The sequence below is a fragment of the Furipterus horrens genome, unplaced genomic scaffold, assembly GCF_987537825.1.
Source record: "Furipterus horrens unplaced genomic scaffold, mFurHor1.1.pri manual_scaffold_3, whole genome shotgun sequence".
Classification (NCBI taxonomy): Eukaryota; Metazoa; Chordata; class Mammalia; order Chiroptera; family Furipteridae; genus Furipterus; species Furipterus horrens.
In genome coordinates, this window is record NW_028327173.1 from 103,680,684 (window position 1) to 103,699,506 (window position 18,823).

At 39.3% G+C, this 18,823-nt stretch overlaps 1 protein-coding gene across 3 annotated transcripts in view; it reads right to left on the bottom strand.

Annotated features, from left to right (window-relative positions):
- Positions 1 to 5,691: 5,691 nt before the first annotated feature.
- Positions 5,692 to 18,823, bottom strand: part of GCC2 (GRIP and coiled-coil domain containing 2) — a 76,921-nt gene continuing 63,789 nt past the window's right edge. For all 3 annotated transcript variants that reach the window (XM_090269944.1, XM_090269942.1, XM_090269943.1), the window contains 2 exons: positions 16,536 to 16,737; positions 5,692 to 6,472 (listed from right to left, as the gene is read on the bottom strand). In XM_090269944.1, the coding sequence (XP_090126070.1) occupies positions 6,402 to 6,472; positions 16,536 to 16,737 (273 nt within the window). In that variant the 3' untranslated portion in view covers positions 5,692 to 6,401. The remainder of the gene's footprint in view (positions 6,473 to 16,535; positions 16,738 to 18,823) is intronic.

Genomic DNA, 18,823 nt, shown 5'->3' on the forward strand with positions numbered 1-18,823 from the left:
TATATCATTTAGTAACTCATAATTATGTGAGTACAACATACCTCATTTTACTGTGCTTTGCTTTACTGCACTTCAGAGACATTGCATTTTTTACAAACTGAAGGTTTGTGGTAACCCTGTGTCAAGCAAGTCTTTTAAGACACCATTTTCCCAACATGCTAAGATGAAGGTTAGCATTTCTTAAAAGCAATAATAGACTACAGTAGAGTGTAAACATAACTTACATGCACTGGAAAACCAAAAAGTTGATGTGACTCCTTTTATTGCAATGTTCACTTTATTGTGATTGTGTGGAGGTATGCCTGTAATTTGTTGTCTTCCTTTTCCAGATCAAGAAATGGGGACTTCAAGCAGTCAAGACAAATGTATCCTTTCAGTCAGTGAAGTAGACATTGTTTTCAGGTCTGAATATACAATTCATCCTCTTACCATTAGGTTGTGTTCCAGACACCTGACACTCACTCTGTCATGTGTAGGAAGTTTACTATGAGGCTGCAGAGAAATTTTAGAGAAGGCACTGTACCTCAATTTCAAGGATCAAAGCAACACCGAAGGCTCTGGGATTTCTCCCCGTTTCTGCACATCAGTGTAGCCCTTTTTGCACTGTTGGTGGGCTTTCTCTGCTTTTTCTGGTTATTCCAGAGCTCCTGCATCTACATGTCACAATGCCAGTTATGAAAATGCTGACTTGATTCTATAGTCCCTCAACATTCCTCAGATAATCTAGTTAATTTGGCTTGGGTTAGGGATCTGTATCTGGTTCAGTTCATTATGGTTGTTACAGGACAGCCTCATGTTGTCCCAGAACATTCACTGAGGTCCTATTGCTTGCTGCCCAAAGGCAAGAACTCTGGATAGAAGAGTTTGGTGAAAAAAGAAAGGAGTTCTTTAGTTAAAGGATATATAGTTTTGGAATAGTGGCAGGTTTCTGCCTTAAGAGTCCTGTTCCCCTTAAAACACCTGAAGATACTTCCGGCCAAGATGGAGGCATAGACAGACATGCTGCGTCTTCCTCCACAACTAAGAAGGAATACAACTACCTCAAAACTAGAAACAACCAGAAGTTCCAGAAAATTAAACTGCATGGAAGTCCAACAAACAAAGATATAAAGAAGGAATACTCATCCAGACAGGTAGGAGGGGCGGAGCTGGGGCAGAGAGGACATGGTGTTGTGGCAGTGTTGTGACAGGCCGGCAGAAAATGCAGTCACACGTTTTAAAAAGTCGGGAGAGACACCTGGGGAGCATTCCCAGCTCCTCACCGGACCTCACAGCTCACGGTCCCAGCACTGGGGAAAAGCAAGCCTCATTGCTTCTGACTGTGCAGACCAGTGGGGGCTGGGTCAGAGGCAGAAACTGCCAGTCTCTCAGCAGAGTCCGCTTGTTTAGAGGGGACTCACGGTCCTAGAACATCTGCAGACCCACCCACTCTGGGAACAACGGCCAGGCCAACAGCTAGAGAGGCACCAGTCCCATACAGAAGTGGGAGAAGTGGCTGGAAAAGGGGCAAGTGCTGGGCAGGCGGCATTGTTCCCTCTTGGACCCCTCCCCCACATACAGCGCCACAACGTGGTGAAACAGGTAACCCTGTACTGATGAATCCCTAAGGCTCCGCCCCTTACAACATAACAGAAGCGACAGCTCTACCTGGGACGGAGAGGCAAACAAACACAGTAGCCTGTCAGAATGAGGAGACAGAGAAGTATGGCCCAAAAGGGGGAACAGATCAAGGTTCCAGTGGGAGAACTAAGCGACAAGTAGATAGACAACCTAACAAACGAGGAGATAGCCAACCTAACAGATGAGGAGATAGACAACCTAACAGATGCAGAATTCAAAACACTGGTGATAAAGATGCTCACAGGCTTCACAGATATGCTTGAGTACGGCAAACGCATAAGAGAAGAAGTGAAGGCTATGGTAAATGAAATGGAGGAAAATCCACACAAAACCAGTGGTGAAGGGAAGGAAACCAGAGTTCAAATCAATGATTTGGAACATAAGGAAGGAAAAGAACAGTCAACCAGTGCAGAATGAGGAAGCAAGAATTGAAAAAAATGAAGAAAACTTCCCAAATTTTGTGAAGGAGATGGACATACATGTCCGGGAAGCACAGAGGGTCCCGGTTCAGCTGGACCTAGAGGGGACTACACCAGGACACATCATGATTGAGATACCAAAGGTGAAAGATAAAGAGAGAGTCCTGGGGGCAGCAAGAGAGAGGCGGAGAGTTGCCTACAGGGCGGTGCCTACAGGACTATCAGCTGATTTCTCAGAGGACACTTTGCAGGCAGGAAGAGACTGGCAAGCAGTATTCAATGTGATGAAAGGCAACCTGGAACAAGGATTTCTTTATCCAGCAAAGCTATCATTTAGAATGGAAGGGCAGATGAAATGCCTCCCAGACAAGGTAAAGCTAAAGGAGTTCATCATCACCAAGCCATTATTATATGAAATGTCAGAGGGACTTACTTAAGAAAAAGAAGATCAAAACTATGAACACTAAAATGACAACAAACTCACAAATATCAACAACTGAATCTAAAAAATAGAAACAAAATCCAACTAAGGAAACCAGAATATGAACAGAATCATAGGTATGGGGATCATTTGGAGGGTTATCAGCTGGGAGGGGGAAGGGAGAGAAATGGGTAAATGGTGCAAGAATTAAGAAGCATAATCGGTTGGTACAAAATAGACAGGGGGAAGTTAAGAATAACATAGGAAAGGGTGAAGCCAAAGAACTTATATGCACGACCCATGGACATGAACTAAGGAGGACTGGATTGCTGGAGGGAAGGGGGGTACTGGGAAGAGGGGAGCAAAGGAGGGAAAAATTGGAACTACTGTAAACATAATCAACAAAATATACTTAAACAAACAAACAGAAAAACACCCAAAGATAAATAACCTTGCCACCCTTTGCCAAGCCAGATCAGGCCAAAGCAGAGCCTTGAATTTTCTTCCATTTTAAAAGTATGGTCCTTTAAGAAATGCAAATTCCCAGTTGCAGTTCAGCTCCAGGCATCTCACAAGTCTGTGCACCTGCCTGAGTCCTTCTTGTAGTGCCAGTTTCTCTCCCCCAGAACTGTTTTTTCTCTGGCTGTAGGTGTGTCTGTGTGCTTGACCAGGCAGAACCTACCCCAGCCCCTGCAGCACTATACGCTCTGCTGTGCCTTTTGTGCAGGAGGGAGAGGGGGACTGTTCCCAGACCACATGGCCCCTTGAGGACCTGCTGGTGTCAGGAATTCAGGCTCCCTGTGTCTGATCCAGGTAGCCAGGGAAGGGGAAAAAGCCTTTTATTTCCCGGTGCCCTGCATTTTAAAGGCTTGGCCCAGAAATCCCTGTGCGAGGGAGTGTCAGGCTTTTTTCAAGGTGCATCAGTGTCTGCCATTTTTGTCAGCTCTCCACTGTCTTTTGACCCTTTTCTGGACACCATTTTGAAGGGGGCAGAAGTTTTTCAGTTGCCCACAAGCACAGTGTCTGTTTGCCTGAGGAGGGGCGCCGTGCCCCATTATCACACAGGCTGCTCTACCAGTGGCTTGGCTGTGGGCACCTTTGCACAACCATGTGGCCTTTGTTTATAGTTTGGCTCAAGGGTGTAAGAAGGCTGTCATGTGGTTTTGGTTGTGATTTCAGTTCAGGTGGGCTCTGGCGCTTTTTGCAACCAGTGCTCTGCAACTCCCTTCTGCGGGGGGTGGGGGGTGGGGGAGGGGTGGGGGGACGGGGTGTGTGTGTGAGAGATTGGCTCTGGCAGATCGGGGTTCCCTGGGCCTGCGTTCTCTCTAGCTTCCTAGTGATTTCTGGCCAGACCCCATTACAGTTGGGCCTACCTGTGTATTTGTGTGGTGGTGGGGCAAAAATCCCTAGAGAGGCAGGGGTGGACAGAATTGAAACTACAATCATATTTCCTCACCACATTCAGTGTTCTAATCACACAAAACTAATTTTAAATGATAAATTGAAGGTCACAGTTTCATTTTTTCCCATGAAATCTACATTTTGAATGCAGGTAAAAAATTTTTCCAAATATATAACATATAAAAATAACCAAATGATTTTTAACACTCATGGGTGAAAATTAGCTCAGATACCTACCAAGTTGTATCAGGTTATTTTACTTGTTGTGTATTTATTTTAAAGCAATATCAAATCAAAATAAAATAGCTTCCTTATATATTGAGTACTTTTTTGTGTGCTGTGCCATTCACCCAATACCAAAATTGTGTCTTTATGGAAAACGTTATATTCTATAATACATATATTCCCAGCTACATAATCAACTAACATAAGGTTTAAAAAGAATACAAGGCACTGTGGGCCTTTAGCAAGCCTTAGCTTTGCTAGTAAGTAGTTTGGTTACACTTCTGACGAAACTTCTTTAAAAGAACGTAATTTCCAAAGTTTGTTTAAAAAAGTATAATCCTTGATCTTATACTGTTTGGAATGTAAACAAAGCTCATTGTATCCAAGAGCTGCCTTACATCAGATAGGCTGAAACCTGAGGTGCCCAAAGAAAAGCTAAGCAAGGCTTGCAGTGTAAGGTGGAAGATGATTGTCAGACGTTGCAGGCACCATGATCTACACATGACGTACCAAAAGGTCAATCTCTGTTCTCTCAAGCACGTGATATTCTAGATCCCAAAAGTCTAAGGATGTTAGTAAGGGACTTTATACTTCTAGTTCATGAACAATTTAAAACTCCAAAGACAGTGTCTAAAAGAAAGAGCAGGCATAAAAATATAATATATAGTAAACATATTTAATGGAAATATTAAAATAATTATAATTTTTCCTTTCACTGCTAAAGCCATGAAAGAACATAGCTTTTGTAATTACAGTAATAGTTTTTTAATTATGCAGAAAGGTATTTTTGTTATTACATTCATGAGTAGAAATTATATTTCAAAACCAGTTAACAGATTTCAAAAAGGCCTACACTTAAAGAAAAAGTGGAATTTATTTACATACTATTACAGTTTCACTGTATGCTGCTGGCATACTTATAGTCACAGTTATAAAGTAAAAAATTTAAACTTTTATAGTCAGCTCTGAAATAAATGCATTTTCATTAATACATTCACTAGTTAGGTCTGTTCTTCTAAAGGAGGAGGAAGGAAAGATGTATGAGATATTTTTTAAAGAACAAACTCAACATGTCAGCAGCAAATGGCAGTTAAATTACTGGAAGCCAATGTTCTGAGTAACCAAAGCAGACTCAGTTCACCAGTTGAGATTGAAAATTAGAATATAAGTTGGAAAGCCTAAGAGAGACCTTCATAGAACATGCTGTGTGGTTCTTTAACATGTAAATATTAATAACAGAATTCTTAATTTTATGACTTAAGACACAATTTTGATTTAATCAATGATATATATTCAGAGGCATCGAAGCAAGTCATACCACTATCCAGAATTATTCACAGGAACTGCTGAAATGTAGCATTGATCTCTAAGGTATCTCCCTAAAGTCTCTTCTAAAGAAATTTACAGAATGACATTATCTGCTGAAACATGGGAACCACCAGTTTCATATTTAGATAAAATGCTGAGTAATACAGTCACTGTTCTAATAAATTTTTATTTGGGAAGATGGAGAGAATTCTCAAAATAGACCCATGGCTTAGAAGTAGCTGAACCATAACAAAAGCTTGGAGAGACACCATGAAATCAGCCCCAGGTGAGGTGTTATACCAGCCAATACCAAGGCTTTAACAACTTACTATAGAGGGAAAAAAGAACAGTTCATTTTAAAGTAAGTTGTATTTTAACTTAATCTCATAATTAACTGTAGCATATTTACCTTATAGTCCCTTAATAAACATGCCAACTTTACCAATAAAGCATTTTCCTTCATGTTCTAATTAACAAATTTCTTTAACAATTTATAACTAATAACGATCTGTAAGTCTGACCTTGCAATAAATATTCTTGGAACATTATTTTAAAAGTCTAAATTACAGTTGATATGGTACCACAAATTTATTTTAATTTCAAAATTCACAGTACTGCCTAGAAATAGGCAGGTCTTGAGGTTCCAGAGAACAGAGTGCTCATTCTTGGTGTTTCCACCTGGCAGCATGCGTGGGGATCAGAGTCAAGGTCTGTGGACTGATCAACAGTGCAGGCTATTGTATTTTTATTTCAAGCTGAGACTTTTTAAATATAGGAGTAGGCAAAAGTAGGCTTACAGTTGTGAGTATGCTAAACACAGAGTTTATTCTCATTTATTTGTATTACCACTGTAAACCTACTTTTTTCCACCCCTGTATGTGTATGTATAAATACATGTAGATACGGATATATACACACTTTTTGACAAAAGAATAAGAGCAATATATGTGAACCCTTTTTGCCAAATGAATTCTATTTGGTTAGTAAATCATGTTCTTTCCATCAATCTATCTAAGTCCGGACCAACTATGCAGATAGGATGTCCATCCAGAAGAACGAGAACCATTTTCTTCCTCACCTTTGGGGAGTTAAAAAAAAAAGTATTAATTTTCTCATACCAAATTTTGATGTTATGAATCTTTCTGTTCTTTGATTTTTAGTATTTGTCTTTCCCTTTTAGATATTCCAAAATAAAGTCTCCAGCACAAGTATTATTGAAAATAAGAGGAACTTTTTACATCCTTTTAAAACAGAAGCGTTTATATAACTTAGAACCTAAAGCCAATAGATTTACAGTGAATCTCAAAGGTAAACTAAAACAATCCAAAAACAACTGTTTTTTAATCATTTAAAATCAGGCTTATTGAAGTATAATTTACTTAAAGTTCAACCTTTTTAGGTGTAGCACCACCAGCCCATGTTAAAGTTCTCTCATGATCTTTTTTAGCCAGAATCCCTGCTACTCCTTCACAACCACTGATTTGTTTTATATCCTTACAGTGTTTTTTCAGGAAATTCACATAAATAGAATACATTGCATACAGTCTTTCTGAATCTTATAGTCTACTTTCACTTGCACAATGCATTCAAGAACCATCCATGTTGCTGTGTGTATCAGTAGTTTACTTTTTTACTGCTGAGTACTATTCCATTGTATGCCTGTATCAGTTTGTTTCATTTACCAGTGAAGAATATCTGAAAAATAATTTTTAGCAATTTAAAATAAAACTCCTATAAACATTTGTGTACAGGTCTTCAATTTAAAGAATTTGAAAACTAATTCACATACCATAAATTTCACCGCTTTAAAGTATATAATTCAGTGTTCTTGTTTTTTTAAATTAGGTGGTTTTTAATACGTTCATGAGGCTTGTGTGTTTTTGCGTGTACAGACTTAAGTTTCCATTTCTTTTGGATAAATACTTTGGAATGGGACTGTTGTTGTACAGTGAATATATGTTTAACTTTATTTTTAAAAAACGCTACACTTTTCAAGGTGGTTGTGTCATTTTGCATTGAATATTCCATTTTCTCTCTTTATCCTTTTTATGATCAACACAAATCCTTTGTTAAAGATTTAAAAAAATGTTTTTTAAAGATTTTATTTATTTCTTAAGAGAGAGGGGAAAGGAGGGAGAAAGAGAGTAAAAGAAACAAGATGTGTGAAAGAAACATTGATCAGTTGCCTCTCACACGCCCTCAACTGGGGACCTGGCCTGCAACCCAGTCATGTGCCCTGACTGGGAATAGAACCAGTGACTCTTTGGTTCACAAGCCACTGAGCCACACCTGCCAGGGTAAAGTTTAGAAAAATTCTGAGCCTCCAAGAAAATTTCAGAAAAGGTCTCCTTTATTGTTTTTTTCTTAATATGATTTGTATATTAATATGTATAATTTGAAAGATTCATAACCTTAGGGAAAAGTGGGCATTCTTTTCATTACACATCCTATCCTTCACTCCTCCCCTCCCCTCCAAAAGCAACCATTATTACACTTAGTATGCACCCTTCCATACACCTGTGTTTTCAGACATATATGTACAGTTGGGTCTCATTCAGAGAAGCATTTTCAAAATTTTAAATGGAGAAACCCTTTCTACAGTTTACAAACCAATTTCATTTTTTCTGTTCATTGTCTGATTTTATCCATGTATTAGTTATGAACTGCTATATAACAAATTACCACAAACTTATCAACTTTAAACAGCACTCATTTGTTATCTTAGTGTCTATGAGGCAGGAGACCAGGAATGGTTTAGCTAGGTCCTCCATCCCAGGGTCTGTCAAAAATCTACAATCAAGCTATCTGCCAGGCACGGGTCTCATCTGAGGGAGCAGTGGAGAAGGAGCTGCTTCAAACTAATGGTAGAATGCAGAATTCAGTTCCTCCACAGCTGATGGACCGATGGCCTTAGTTCCTTATCACAGGCCTCTTCCATAGAGCAGCCTACATCAATAGTGTAAGAGGAGGCGGAGTCTGCTAGCAAGACAGAAGTCACAATCTCCTGCAACCTAATTATAGAAGTGACATCCTATCACCTTTGTGTATTCTACTGGTAAGAAACAAGTCACTAGGACAGCCTACTGGCCACTTGAGAGGAGAGGATTACCTAAAGGCATGGCACAGACACCTGGAGGAAGGAATAGTGGGGACAGGAGGCCTTTCAGAAGCCTGTCTTCCAAAATCTGCAGGGAGAAAAACTTCTGGAAAGTTGAAGGAAGAAATATTCTTTATTTAGGAATGGACAACTGGGCACTAACTCCACTTTCTCCATCAGAGAAGGGGGCTCCCAGGAACAATGAGAGCTAGGTGACTGAGAACACTCCCCTGACAAAAGGCAGAGATAACTGCATGTTCATCTGCAATGAATGGTATACTCTGAGAGTAAGTCCTGTGGCACAACAAAAGCTCAGCTGTTTTCAGATCTGGCAGGACTCTGCTCTGTGCAGTCAGTCAATACTCCTGGCAGCTCTTTACCTCCTTAGGTAAATAAGAACCAGAGCAAAGTTGTGATGAGATCCGGTGCATTTGCTCTTGCCTGGAGCAACTGTTCTCTTCTGATATGATTCTATACCCTCTGCAAATCAAACAGGCATTTACAGTGAGTATGTCAGTGTGCATTCTCCTCCTGCTGTTAAGTGAGCTAGGTAGTGAACTAAGGCAGAAAGGAGGAGGAAGACATGTCTCCCCCGTTGATTAAGGAGGCCTGAGCCCCGTCCAATAAGACTGCTGGGTGTTCCAAACGTCACAAGCAGAGATAGTGCAGGAGAAGGGGAGTCTTTGAGACTCTGTACTAGGAAAAGGAGCCGCTGTAACCATTTCACTAAGACAAAGAGCCTTTACTAGCTGAGAGAGAAAGCCTTTGTAGCTGTACATTATTCCCAAGGTTTGGAAGGGGGAGGAGGGGGAACCAGAAGCTGACTAAGGCATATAACCCCTGAACCCCAATAGTTGGTGCACTTAGACTAGCCAGGTGCCTGCTTGTGGCTTCGTGCACGTAGGTGTTTCATAAATAAACTTGCTATCTCATTTCCACTATACACGTTGTCTCTCTCACTTGAACTCGTCTCTTGTAAGCAAGGCAAGAACCAAGGAACAAGCTTGGGGAGGGTGGGCGGTGGCCTGACTCTGGTCTCTCTCCAGTAATCTCTAGATGATCAAAACAGCTTATGATAGATAGTCTTTGCCTTTTTTTGCCATTGCATTTATTGGCCTTCTTCCTCTTTATGTCTACAGTGTTTGACCCTGGTATGTAAGTAACAATATACAGCTCTATAAATCATAACCTAGTTGGGGACTAAAGGTGTACAGAAGCAACTTTTAGCTCTTGCTTGAGCAGCACAGCTGAGATTCCAGTTTTGCATAGGGAAGTACTATATAATTAACTTATTTGGGGGGGAAAGTTGATTTATCACAAGTTGTATCTCAAGTAGACTGCAATCTTTGAGCTGTGCTGGAATCTAATAAGCAGGGAGCAGCTTGAGTTAAATCTTATTTACATTGCAAGTAGAGCAACAATACTCTTCTTAGCATTGTCTTCCTCAAATTACTTGTTCTGGGACTAATGTGGCCCTTTATGTTGTGTTACCTTACATAGAGATGCAACAGGCATCTACTAGCGGCTCATAACACTCACTTGAGGTGTTTATTGTAAGGATTTTAATATTAATTTATTTATTCATTTTAGAGAGAGAGGAAGACAGGGAGAGAGAAACATGGATTTGTTGTTCTACTTATTTATGCCTTCTTTGGTTCATTCATTTATGTTCCCTGACCAGGGATTGAACCTGCAAACCCTGGCATATAGAGATGATACTCTAATCAACTGAGCTATCAGTCTAGGGCCTATTGTAAGGATTTTAATGTCTTTTATCAGAGCTGGATAACCTACTTTACTCCCTAAACTAATGATTCTCAAATATTTGCAACCCAAACACACAGAAAAAAAGAAATTTTGTATGAGCTGATACAGTTAGACAGATAACCAACATCCACATATATACCTGGAGAGCTTTAAGAAACAATTCCTACCCTTACTAGATTCAACGTATTCTGATATGTCTTATTCTTTTTATTTGATGTAATCCACCAAATTAATCTAATCATACACTAATGATTAGCAACCTGAATGAAAAATACCGTTTACACAATATCAGAGATGAAGAACAGAAGAGGCACACATATTCTTTGCTTTTATGGTTCCATTTCTTTCAGTGCAGGGAGAGTAGCTCTCAGACTCTCTCTCTGGTACCTGACATGTGTGTAATGTGGGCTATTATCTTCTTGGTAAAGAAATGTCCCTGCTGTGCTCCAGGAGGCCAAGGACCTGTATCTGTAGCATCGGGGCAAGGTTCCTCCATGTGCATTCCTTCTTGCATCTCAGACTTCCTGTTAGGTAGCAGCTAGGAATGAGCGGCCAGAGGGGAAATAAAGGCAGGGCCCTCACCATTACAATCTCACAAAAAACTTAATACAGGAGGCTAAAAGCAAAAGGAAGACATGTCTCACCAATTAATTCAGCAGTCCTGAGCTCGGTTTGATAAGATAGCCAGGTGTCCTGAGCATTACAAGCAACATGGCGCAGGAGGATGGGAGAGTCCTTGAGATTGTGCTGAGAAAGAGGGCTTCTGTAAGCTTCTGTAACAATCTTACTAAGATTGCCAGGTGTTCTGAACATCACAAGCAGCAATTGCACAGGAGGAAGAGGGGGGCCTATGCTGAGAAAGGGGGCCTCTGTAACAATTTTACTAACTAAGACAAAGAGACTTTACTAACTGAGAAAGAGTCTTTGTAGCTATACATTGTTCCCAAAATTTAAAAGGGGAAGGAGGAGGAGCCTAAAAGCTGACTAAGGTATATAACCCCTGAACACTAATAGCCAGCATACTTAGATTAGCTAAATATCCACTTGTAGCTTCAGCTCAAGTATATAGAACAAATGTACAGCTTTATTTCCTCTATATGTGGAGCATTTAGACTAGCTAGGTGCCTGCTTGCAGCTTTGTGCTTGTACGTGTTTCATAGATAAACTTGCTATCTAATTTTCACTATATGTGTCTACCTCTTGCTTGAATTATTCTCTTGCAAGTGAGACAAGAACCAGACTCTGGTCTCTCTCTCCTCTCTGTAACATTTCCATCTAGAAAGTTTTCCTTATGTATGAAGTACACTGCTAAGAATTTCCAGTGGAGGCGAATTCTTAGTTTTTGCCCGTCAGAAAAGATCTTTAAAAATATTTTTACAAGGGTGGTAATATTTCTTACAGCACACAAAAGACAGTATTCTACCAATGCCATTGACAAGTGTGGCTCAGTGGATTGAGCACCGGCCTGTGAACCAAAGGGTCACTGGTTCGATTCTCAGTCAGGGCACATGCCTGAGTTGCAGGCCAGGTCCACAGCTGGGGTGCTTGAGAGGCAACCACACACTGATGTTTCTCTCCTCTTTCTCCCTCCCTTCCCCTCTCTATAAAAATAAATAAATAAAATCTTAAAAAAAAACTCAAATTTAGAAAGGTCCAGTGTAAGCCTGTCTGTTACTCCCTTAAAGGTAATGAGGCAATGTGCCTTCTGTCTCTGACTGCTTTTGAAATTTTTCTCTGTTCTTTTTTGGGGGCCATTTTACTTTTATGTGACTAGAGGTAGAATTCCTCTGATTTATCCTACTTGAAATTTTATTGAGATTTTCAAATCCTTCAGCAATTTTGGAAAATTTTCAGCCATTTTCTTCAAATGTTGCTTCTACCCAAATCTTTCCTATCCTCTCCTTCTAGAAGTTCAATGATTAAATATGTTAGATGTTGTCATTCTATCTTCTATGTCCTTTACTCTTGTTTTTTCATTGTTTTGTTTCTCCACACTAAATTCTGAAAATTAAGTTATCTTCCAGTTTAATCATTCCTTTTTAAAACCATATATAAACTGCTGCCAGATAATAACTGTTTTTAATTTAATTTTTATACATTTTCTCTTATTTGCTCACATGGATAAGAAATAGAAAGTTAATAACCTTTAAAAGGTAAACTAGTTTAAGCCTAGTAAATTGGGTTTTCTTATACATTTACAGAACTTAGCAAAATACAGGTATCCCCCATATAACACAGTACTTCTAGAACATGGTTAGAGAATTGGGGAAACCCCCTGTACAATACTGACTGTGATTAAAGCTTTTAAGAGCAAAAGATAACTCATTTACAATTTTTCACTCGAGCACATATATCATATAAGTTTACTCTAAAAAGCATAAAGGACTAGACTTAGCCGAACAGTTAAAGTCATATTTCTTAAATAAAGCTCCTTGCACTGAAAGAAGCACAAAGTATAAGAGAGAACTTCAAAAGTGCTTAGCACCATACGTATAACGAAATTTATAAAGAACTCTCAGCTAAAAGCAAGCAATCTAAAATAACAGATTTTTTGCAAAAGGTAGAGCATAGAAATCAAGATGATGCTGAAGAAAGTTCAGAGGATGAGGATATCTTATCAAAAAGAAAATCCATTCAGTTAATGGAGCTCATTAGTGATAACGAAGAAAGCGTTACTTAATTCATATTAATACGTAATACTTTTGATGAAAATTGCATTAATAAAGATATATCTCTTAATTATAAAAATGTAATAGTATGTTTTTTTAATTTTTGGACCCTAACCCCCCATTTTGTACTAGTTCTTTGTTTCGTATAACATGGATTCGCATAACACGGCGTTTGTTAGGAACCTAACAACCATGTTATATGGGGGTTACCTATAGGTCCTGGGTTTCTAGCGAACTTCTAAATATACCCTCTGTATGATCAATAACACTGGTGTTACTGGGATCCCAAGGTTAGTCTGTTTTGGATTTTGTATTGATCAATGGACCTTCAACTTATGGACCATTTGAGTGTTAAGAAATAAAAATTATATAAAACATGCTATGCTTTTAAAAGCATTCTATATGTTAAATATTTTGAAATCATATTGTTCTACTGAAAACTACATTTTAATTAAAAAAAATTCTTCCTAAAGTCCTGATTAATTTTACAATGAAAAAATAGTTTTAGCTTTGATAGAATAAATAAAAAGTAAAATATAAAAGCAAATTTGTATTTAGGTTAACTATATTACTAAAAATGTATGCTCTGTATTCTTATTTTAGATCTCATGACAAAAATGCTATTGTGGTTAAGGTAATGTACCCTACAGTTAGAGCTGAGATTACCATTATTAATTATTAATTATCATTAGAAACATGTAGTGTAAAAAAAGATTGAAAGAAACTGTCAGTACTACTTGTGAAGTATTTCTGCATTAAATAAATAAATAAATCTGAATTATATCAGTCCTCTAGGTTTTCAAGGTACAGTCACCAGACCTGGTCTCCAGAGTATTTGTATCACCTGGGAAATTGTTAAAAATGTAAACTCTAGGGTACTACCTTAAATCTACTCAATCAGAACCTGGGGGGTGGGTGGGGGGGGTCCAGCATACTGTGTTCTAATAATCACACCAGATGACTCCAATATCCATTCAATTTTGAGGATCACTCTCTAGATTTATCAGTTTAGTTAGGATTTATAGGGGATAAAGGAACATGAAAAAGAGCACCAACATGATGAGGTAGTCATCGAAAGTGGGACAATTAGACATTGGTCCTACTGATGTGATGTCTGAGAAAGGATACAAAAATACCTATCTCCTACCCCACCCAATTGCACCTAGATTGAATCAGACATCTAACTCCCGTTTTATAGGCAATATTGGCACAAACTAAATGCTATTATGAAGTGCCAAACTCAAAAAAGGACTTAATTCTCTAGGACAGATAACCACTTTCTCGAAGTGATAAATGACATTACACATAGGAACATAGAATTGCTATAGGTAACAAAAATAAAGCAAAGTTTAAGGAACATCAAATAGGTGCAACAGGTGAGTCCTATTTTGCATACAGTTAAAAGACGTTTGGTACACTGAATATAAATGAGGTACAGATAACAGGGGAGTCCAATACACATTGAAGTGGGGAAAACGTATGTGTAGGATTTGCTTTAAAATCTCAAGCTCTGCTCTATCCTTGTGTTAGGTAGGATAGGTAGTGAACTAAGGCAGGGGGGAAGAGGGAGACATGTCTCCCCTGTTGACTCAGATGTACTGTAGCTGTACATCATTCCCAAGGTTCAGAAGGGGAAGAAGGGGGAAGCTAGGAGCTAACTAAATTATATAACCCTTGAACCCCAATAGTCAGTGTACTCAGATTAGCTGGTTGCACACTTGTAGCCCTGGCTACAAATATAGAACAAAGTTACTAACAACTTTATTTTCTCTATACATGAGGCATTCAGATTAGCCAGGTGCCTGCTTGCAGCTTCATGCTCATATGTGTTTCATAAATAAACTTGCCATCTCATTTCTACTATACGTGTTTGTCTCTTGCTTGAATAAACTTCTTGTGAACAAAGAAGAACTGAGGAACAAGCTCGGGGGTGGGGGTGGGGGATGGGGCGCTGACTCTGATCTCCCAAGAAACACTAGCCAAAAAAAGTGACCAAGAGTTGAAAATTGCTAAAGATGGATGCTAGCTACAAGGGACATTATTACACTATTCTCTTTTTAAGCTTGAAAAATGTCAACAGTTCAAATACTTTAAAACTAAAACAAACTAGAGGACTGGGTATGCCTCTAAAATCAATATGGAGGGAAAACCCTGTAAAGTGAGTGGTTACAGTTGTGTGGTGGACAAGGACTATGGCAGAGTCTCAGGCCAACGATGCCACTGAGGAGTACTTGAAACATAAGAAATGAACAAATAAACTTGGCTTTTACTTCTCGGGGGAAAAATTAAAAGTAAAACAAAAATGAAACTATGATCCTTAAGATGCAATTTCAAATCAGGTAACTATAGCAGCTATATGTGAATCATTTTACAGGAGTTTATGAAATTACAGTACTAAATCTATTTGACACAAAAATCTAAGTGTTAAATATACAGTAGTTTTGAAGTTAAATAAGCCTGGAAAAATGGACTGTTTGATATGATATGGACAAAGTGTTAAGCCATAAGACTATTGTCTCTAGACTATTTTTGGGTAGAAGGGGTGAAGAAAGGAGGTAGCAGGAGAGAACAAGCCAACACATGTTAAAAAATGATGATATAAAATAAAACCACATTCTTTGGTAGAATGGATTATATGTCAAATTTTCAAAGATCCGGAAGACATCTACTAAGAAGAGCTGCTGGTGGCTAAATGGCTTCAAGTTATAACAAAACAAAACAAAACCCAAACAGCCTAGCAGCCATTTCTACATAGGCTCCTCACACAAACTGCACTTTAGGGAGAGGCCTACACTGAGTTGCCTTGCCTCCTGCCTGCACTATGTTTCTGCCATTTGAGCCAGCTTTTACAAAGAAGCTCCTGGAATCCCATTTCAACTAACAGGACTGAGGCTTTCCAATTAGAGCTGTGCAGCGCTGACCAACCAAATTGGCTCTATTCTGACCAATTAGAACAGTGTCTTTTGAGCAGTCTGCAAGGATTTGGAGTCCTCACTTGCTTGAAGGCAGACCAATCAGAAACCAGGGGCGGGGACTTCTGTTCATATAAGCCAGTACCCCTCTGACTCTGAAAGCTCACTGTCCCTTTCCACTTAAGAATGAAAACTGTTTCCCTGGTTGAGCTGAAACACTGAAGATGTCTCCCGGGAACAGAGTAGAGCAGACAGAGCAGACCAGGAAGGAGCAGAGCAAAGCTGTCTGGCAGGAAAGCGGCCTGGCCCCAGGGCTGCCTCACAGATGTGCTGCATCACAATTGAGCTGTTTCACACTCAGTGAGGTTTCCTTCATCACAAAAATGGGGATTCCTGTTGGCATTGAATTAGTGCCAATGACCATGAGTTGACAGAACTAAACAATGTATTGTATTTTGCTCCATGTTAAAAATTATATAAAGGTCCTATAGCTGCTGAACATTGTTAAAAAGTCGGCTTTTCAAATCTAGTTACAGGTTTACAAATATGATAGAACTCATCCAAATAAACAAAATTAAAAGTTACAATGTTAAGTCATAGTGTTACAATAAAGATTGTAAGCACACACACAAAACCTCAACCACAAGACATTTAGTGTAAACTATAAAGCAGAAGTTTTAAGACTCCTTCACCTACCTTGAGCAATTGCAGCAAGCTTTTCCTTTTCTTCAGGGCTGAGCTGCAACATTTTATCTATGACAGGAAGAAGTCTTTCTCTTTCGCTACCTGGTTTTAGGAAAACGAACTGCAGCAAGACATTCTTCAAGTACTCCAGGTTAGCTAAGGACTTCTCTCGCTCTTGATTTCTTTCCAATCTTCTTACTTCACTTTTGAGAAGCTGGTGTTAAGAGAAATGACTTTAAAAAGTGGATTTTAGAAGCTTCTGGTTAAACATGGCAGAATGAACAAATGCATTTTTTCCTCTTCCCCCTTAAAATGCTCCCAAAATGACAATAAAGGAGAGACCCTAGGAGAAAAATGCAGATGAGAAATATCAAGAAATTCCAAGATGGGAGAGATGAAATTTAAGTGACTCAGTTCAGCTGCTGACCAAGTACCACAGACAAAAGGAAAGAGTGGATTCCACAGACACACAGAGAATTGTCTGCTTCCTAAGTATAGGTTACAATGGAAATGGTTAAAAACAGAGGACTGCGTAAAGTCTACATAGGTTGGTGCCATGATGCTCCCTCCACCTTCTACTTTATAGAAATTAAGCCAGTAAGCTCAGGGCTCTGGGTTATCAAACATTTTAAGTGTTACAGAATGGGAGTGTCCAAAAAACCCCCAGAGCTTGTAGCTGGGGGATGGGGAAAAGAAAGCAGCTTTTAGGATGCCTTTGCATGCCTGGGTCCAGTGGCTGGTAACTTTGTTGCACAAATGGCTTTGAAACTTCCAACGCCCAGGAAGATGGGAGGGGCTCTGGACCGTGGGATGGTACTAAAAGAGGGGACAGAGCCTGCGTTCGGTTCTGTGAATGGACAGAACTGGTCACCACACCCACTGGTCAGAGGACGCAGTCAGGGATTTAAAAAGCAGCTGCAGACATTTTAGTGGGGTTCTCTGTGCTGCTTTAAGAAGGACTGGTTCTCCATGCTGCTTTAAGAAGGGGGGTCTCGCCATGTGGTTTTGAGAAGGAGAGGAGATCCACGCGGTTTGCAGGAAGAAGGCGCTCTCTCTCCCCACATGGATTAAAGAAGCAGAGTTCTCCACGCAGTTTTGAGGAGGTTCTCCATGCTGTTTTGAGAGGGAAACACCATGTGGCTTTGAGAAAGCAGCTTACAAGGAGGCTGAGAATCCATGCGGTTCTGCATTGAAAGCTGGCAGGCACCACAACACAGAAAGGACCTCCCCGATCAGAATTGAATGCTTGGCAGCTACCAGTAAAGCTGAACTGTGTCTAGGAAGTAGGGAAACAGTATTTCTAACTTTTCTAAAACTAGCCTGGTTTGGTAGGGGGAGGCTGAACGATGTGTTTGTGGGTGTTTTAAAGAACATAAGACTTAACGGCAGAAATCCGCAAATAATCTATATCTATATAACTGTTAAATAAACAATTCTTTTTCTTTTCACTAAACTCTGATATTGTGAGTTATAATTCTGGCGGCGGGCAATTGGGCCCCTAACTAAACAGCCTGTGGGTTCTGTTTCAAATTAGAGCTGCCCAGGTGTTCTGTTACATAAGGAATGCAGGCTGAAGTCTGAAGGCAGGAGCTGAGGTGAACTTCTGTCTTCACCACTAAACCCTTTCCCTGCCCTGCTCCCAGAAGGCAGTTAAAATGTACACAGGGAAATTATGTTTACGTGATGAACAGCAATTAACCAAAACCAAAGGTAAGTTTAGGATGGAGTGAAACTTCTGGAATATAAGACAATCTAAAATACTACCAGAAAAATGGAGCAAAGGATATGAAGAAGATGGTAGAATGTTAGTCGAGGAAGATTTCTGGATTAAAACCAACAAAATAATATAGTTTTATTTTGTCACATTAGGTTAGTTCTGGAAAGTTAGCCAAAACCTAGAGTAATTTTTAAAAAGTAACAATAAGGTCTAAGAAATAATGTGAGAATGTATATTTCTGGAAATAAAATATTTAGATAGTCACTTGGGTTCACTGGGCTAGTAAGGGATTTGTTAAATGTGATCATGTTTTGCTTACATGGGAAAATGATTTTATAGAGATGCATACTACAGCAGTTAATGATGGGATGTTAAAATACAGATAATTTACTGTAAATAAATGAATAGCTCACTATTAAAAATCATTTTGACAAAAACAGCTGATGCCCCTGCATGATATAGGACAGAAGCATGTGCTTTTCAGAAAGACAGGAGTTTGAATTTTGTTCCCCCATTTATCAACTTCAGTTGTTCCCTCATCCAGTGATTTGGTTAGATAGAACTACAGTCTCAAGGTCTGGGC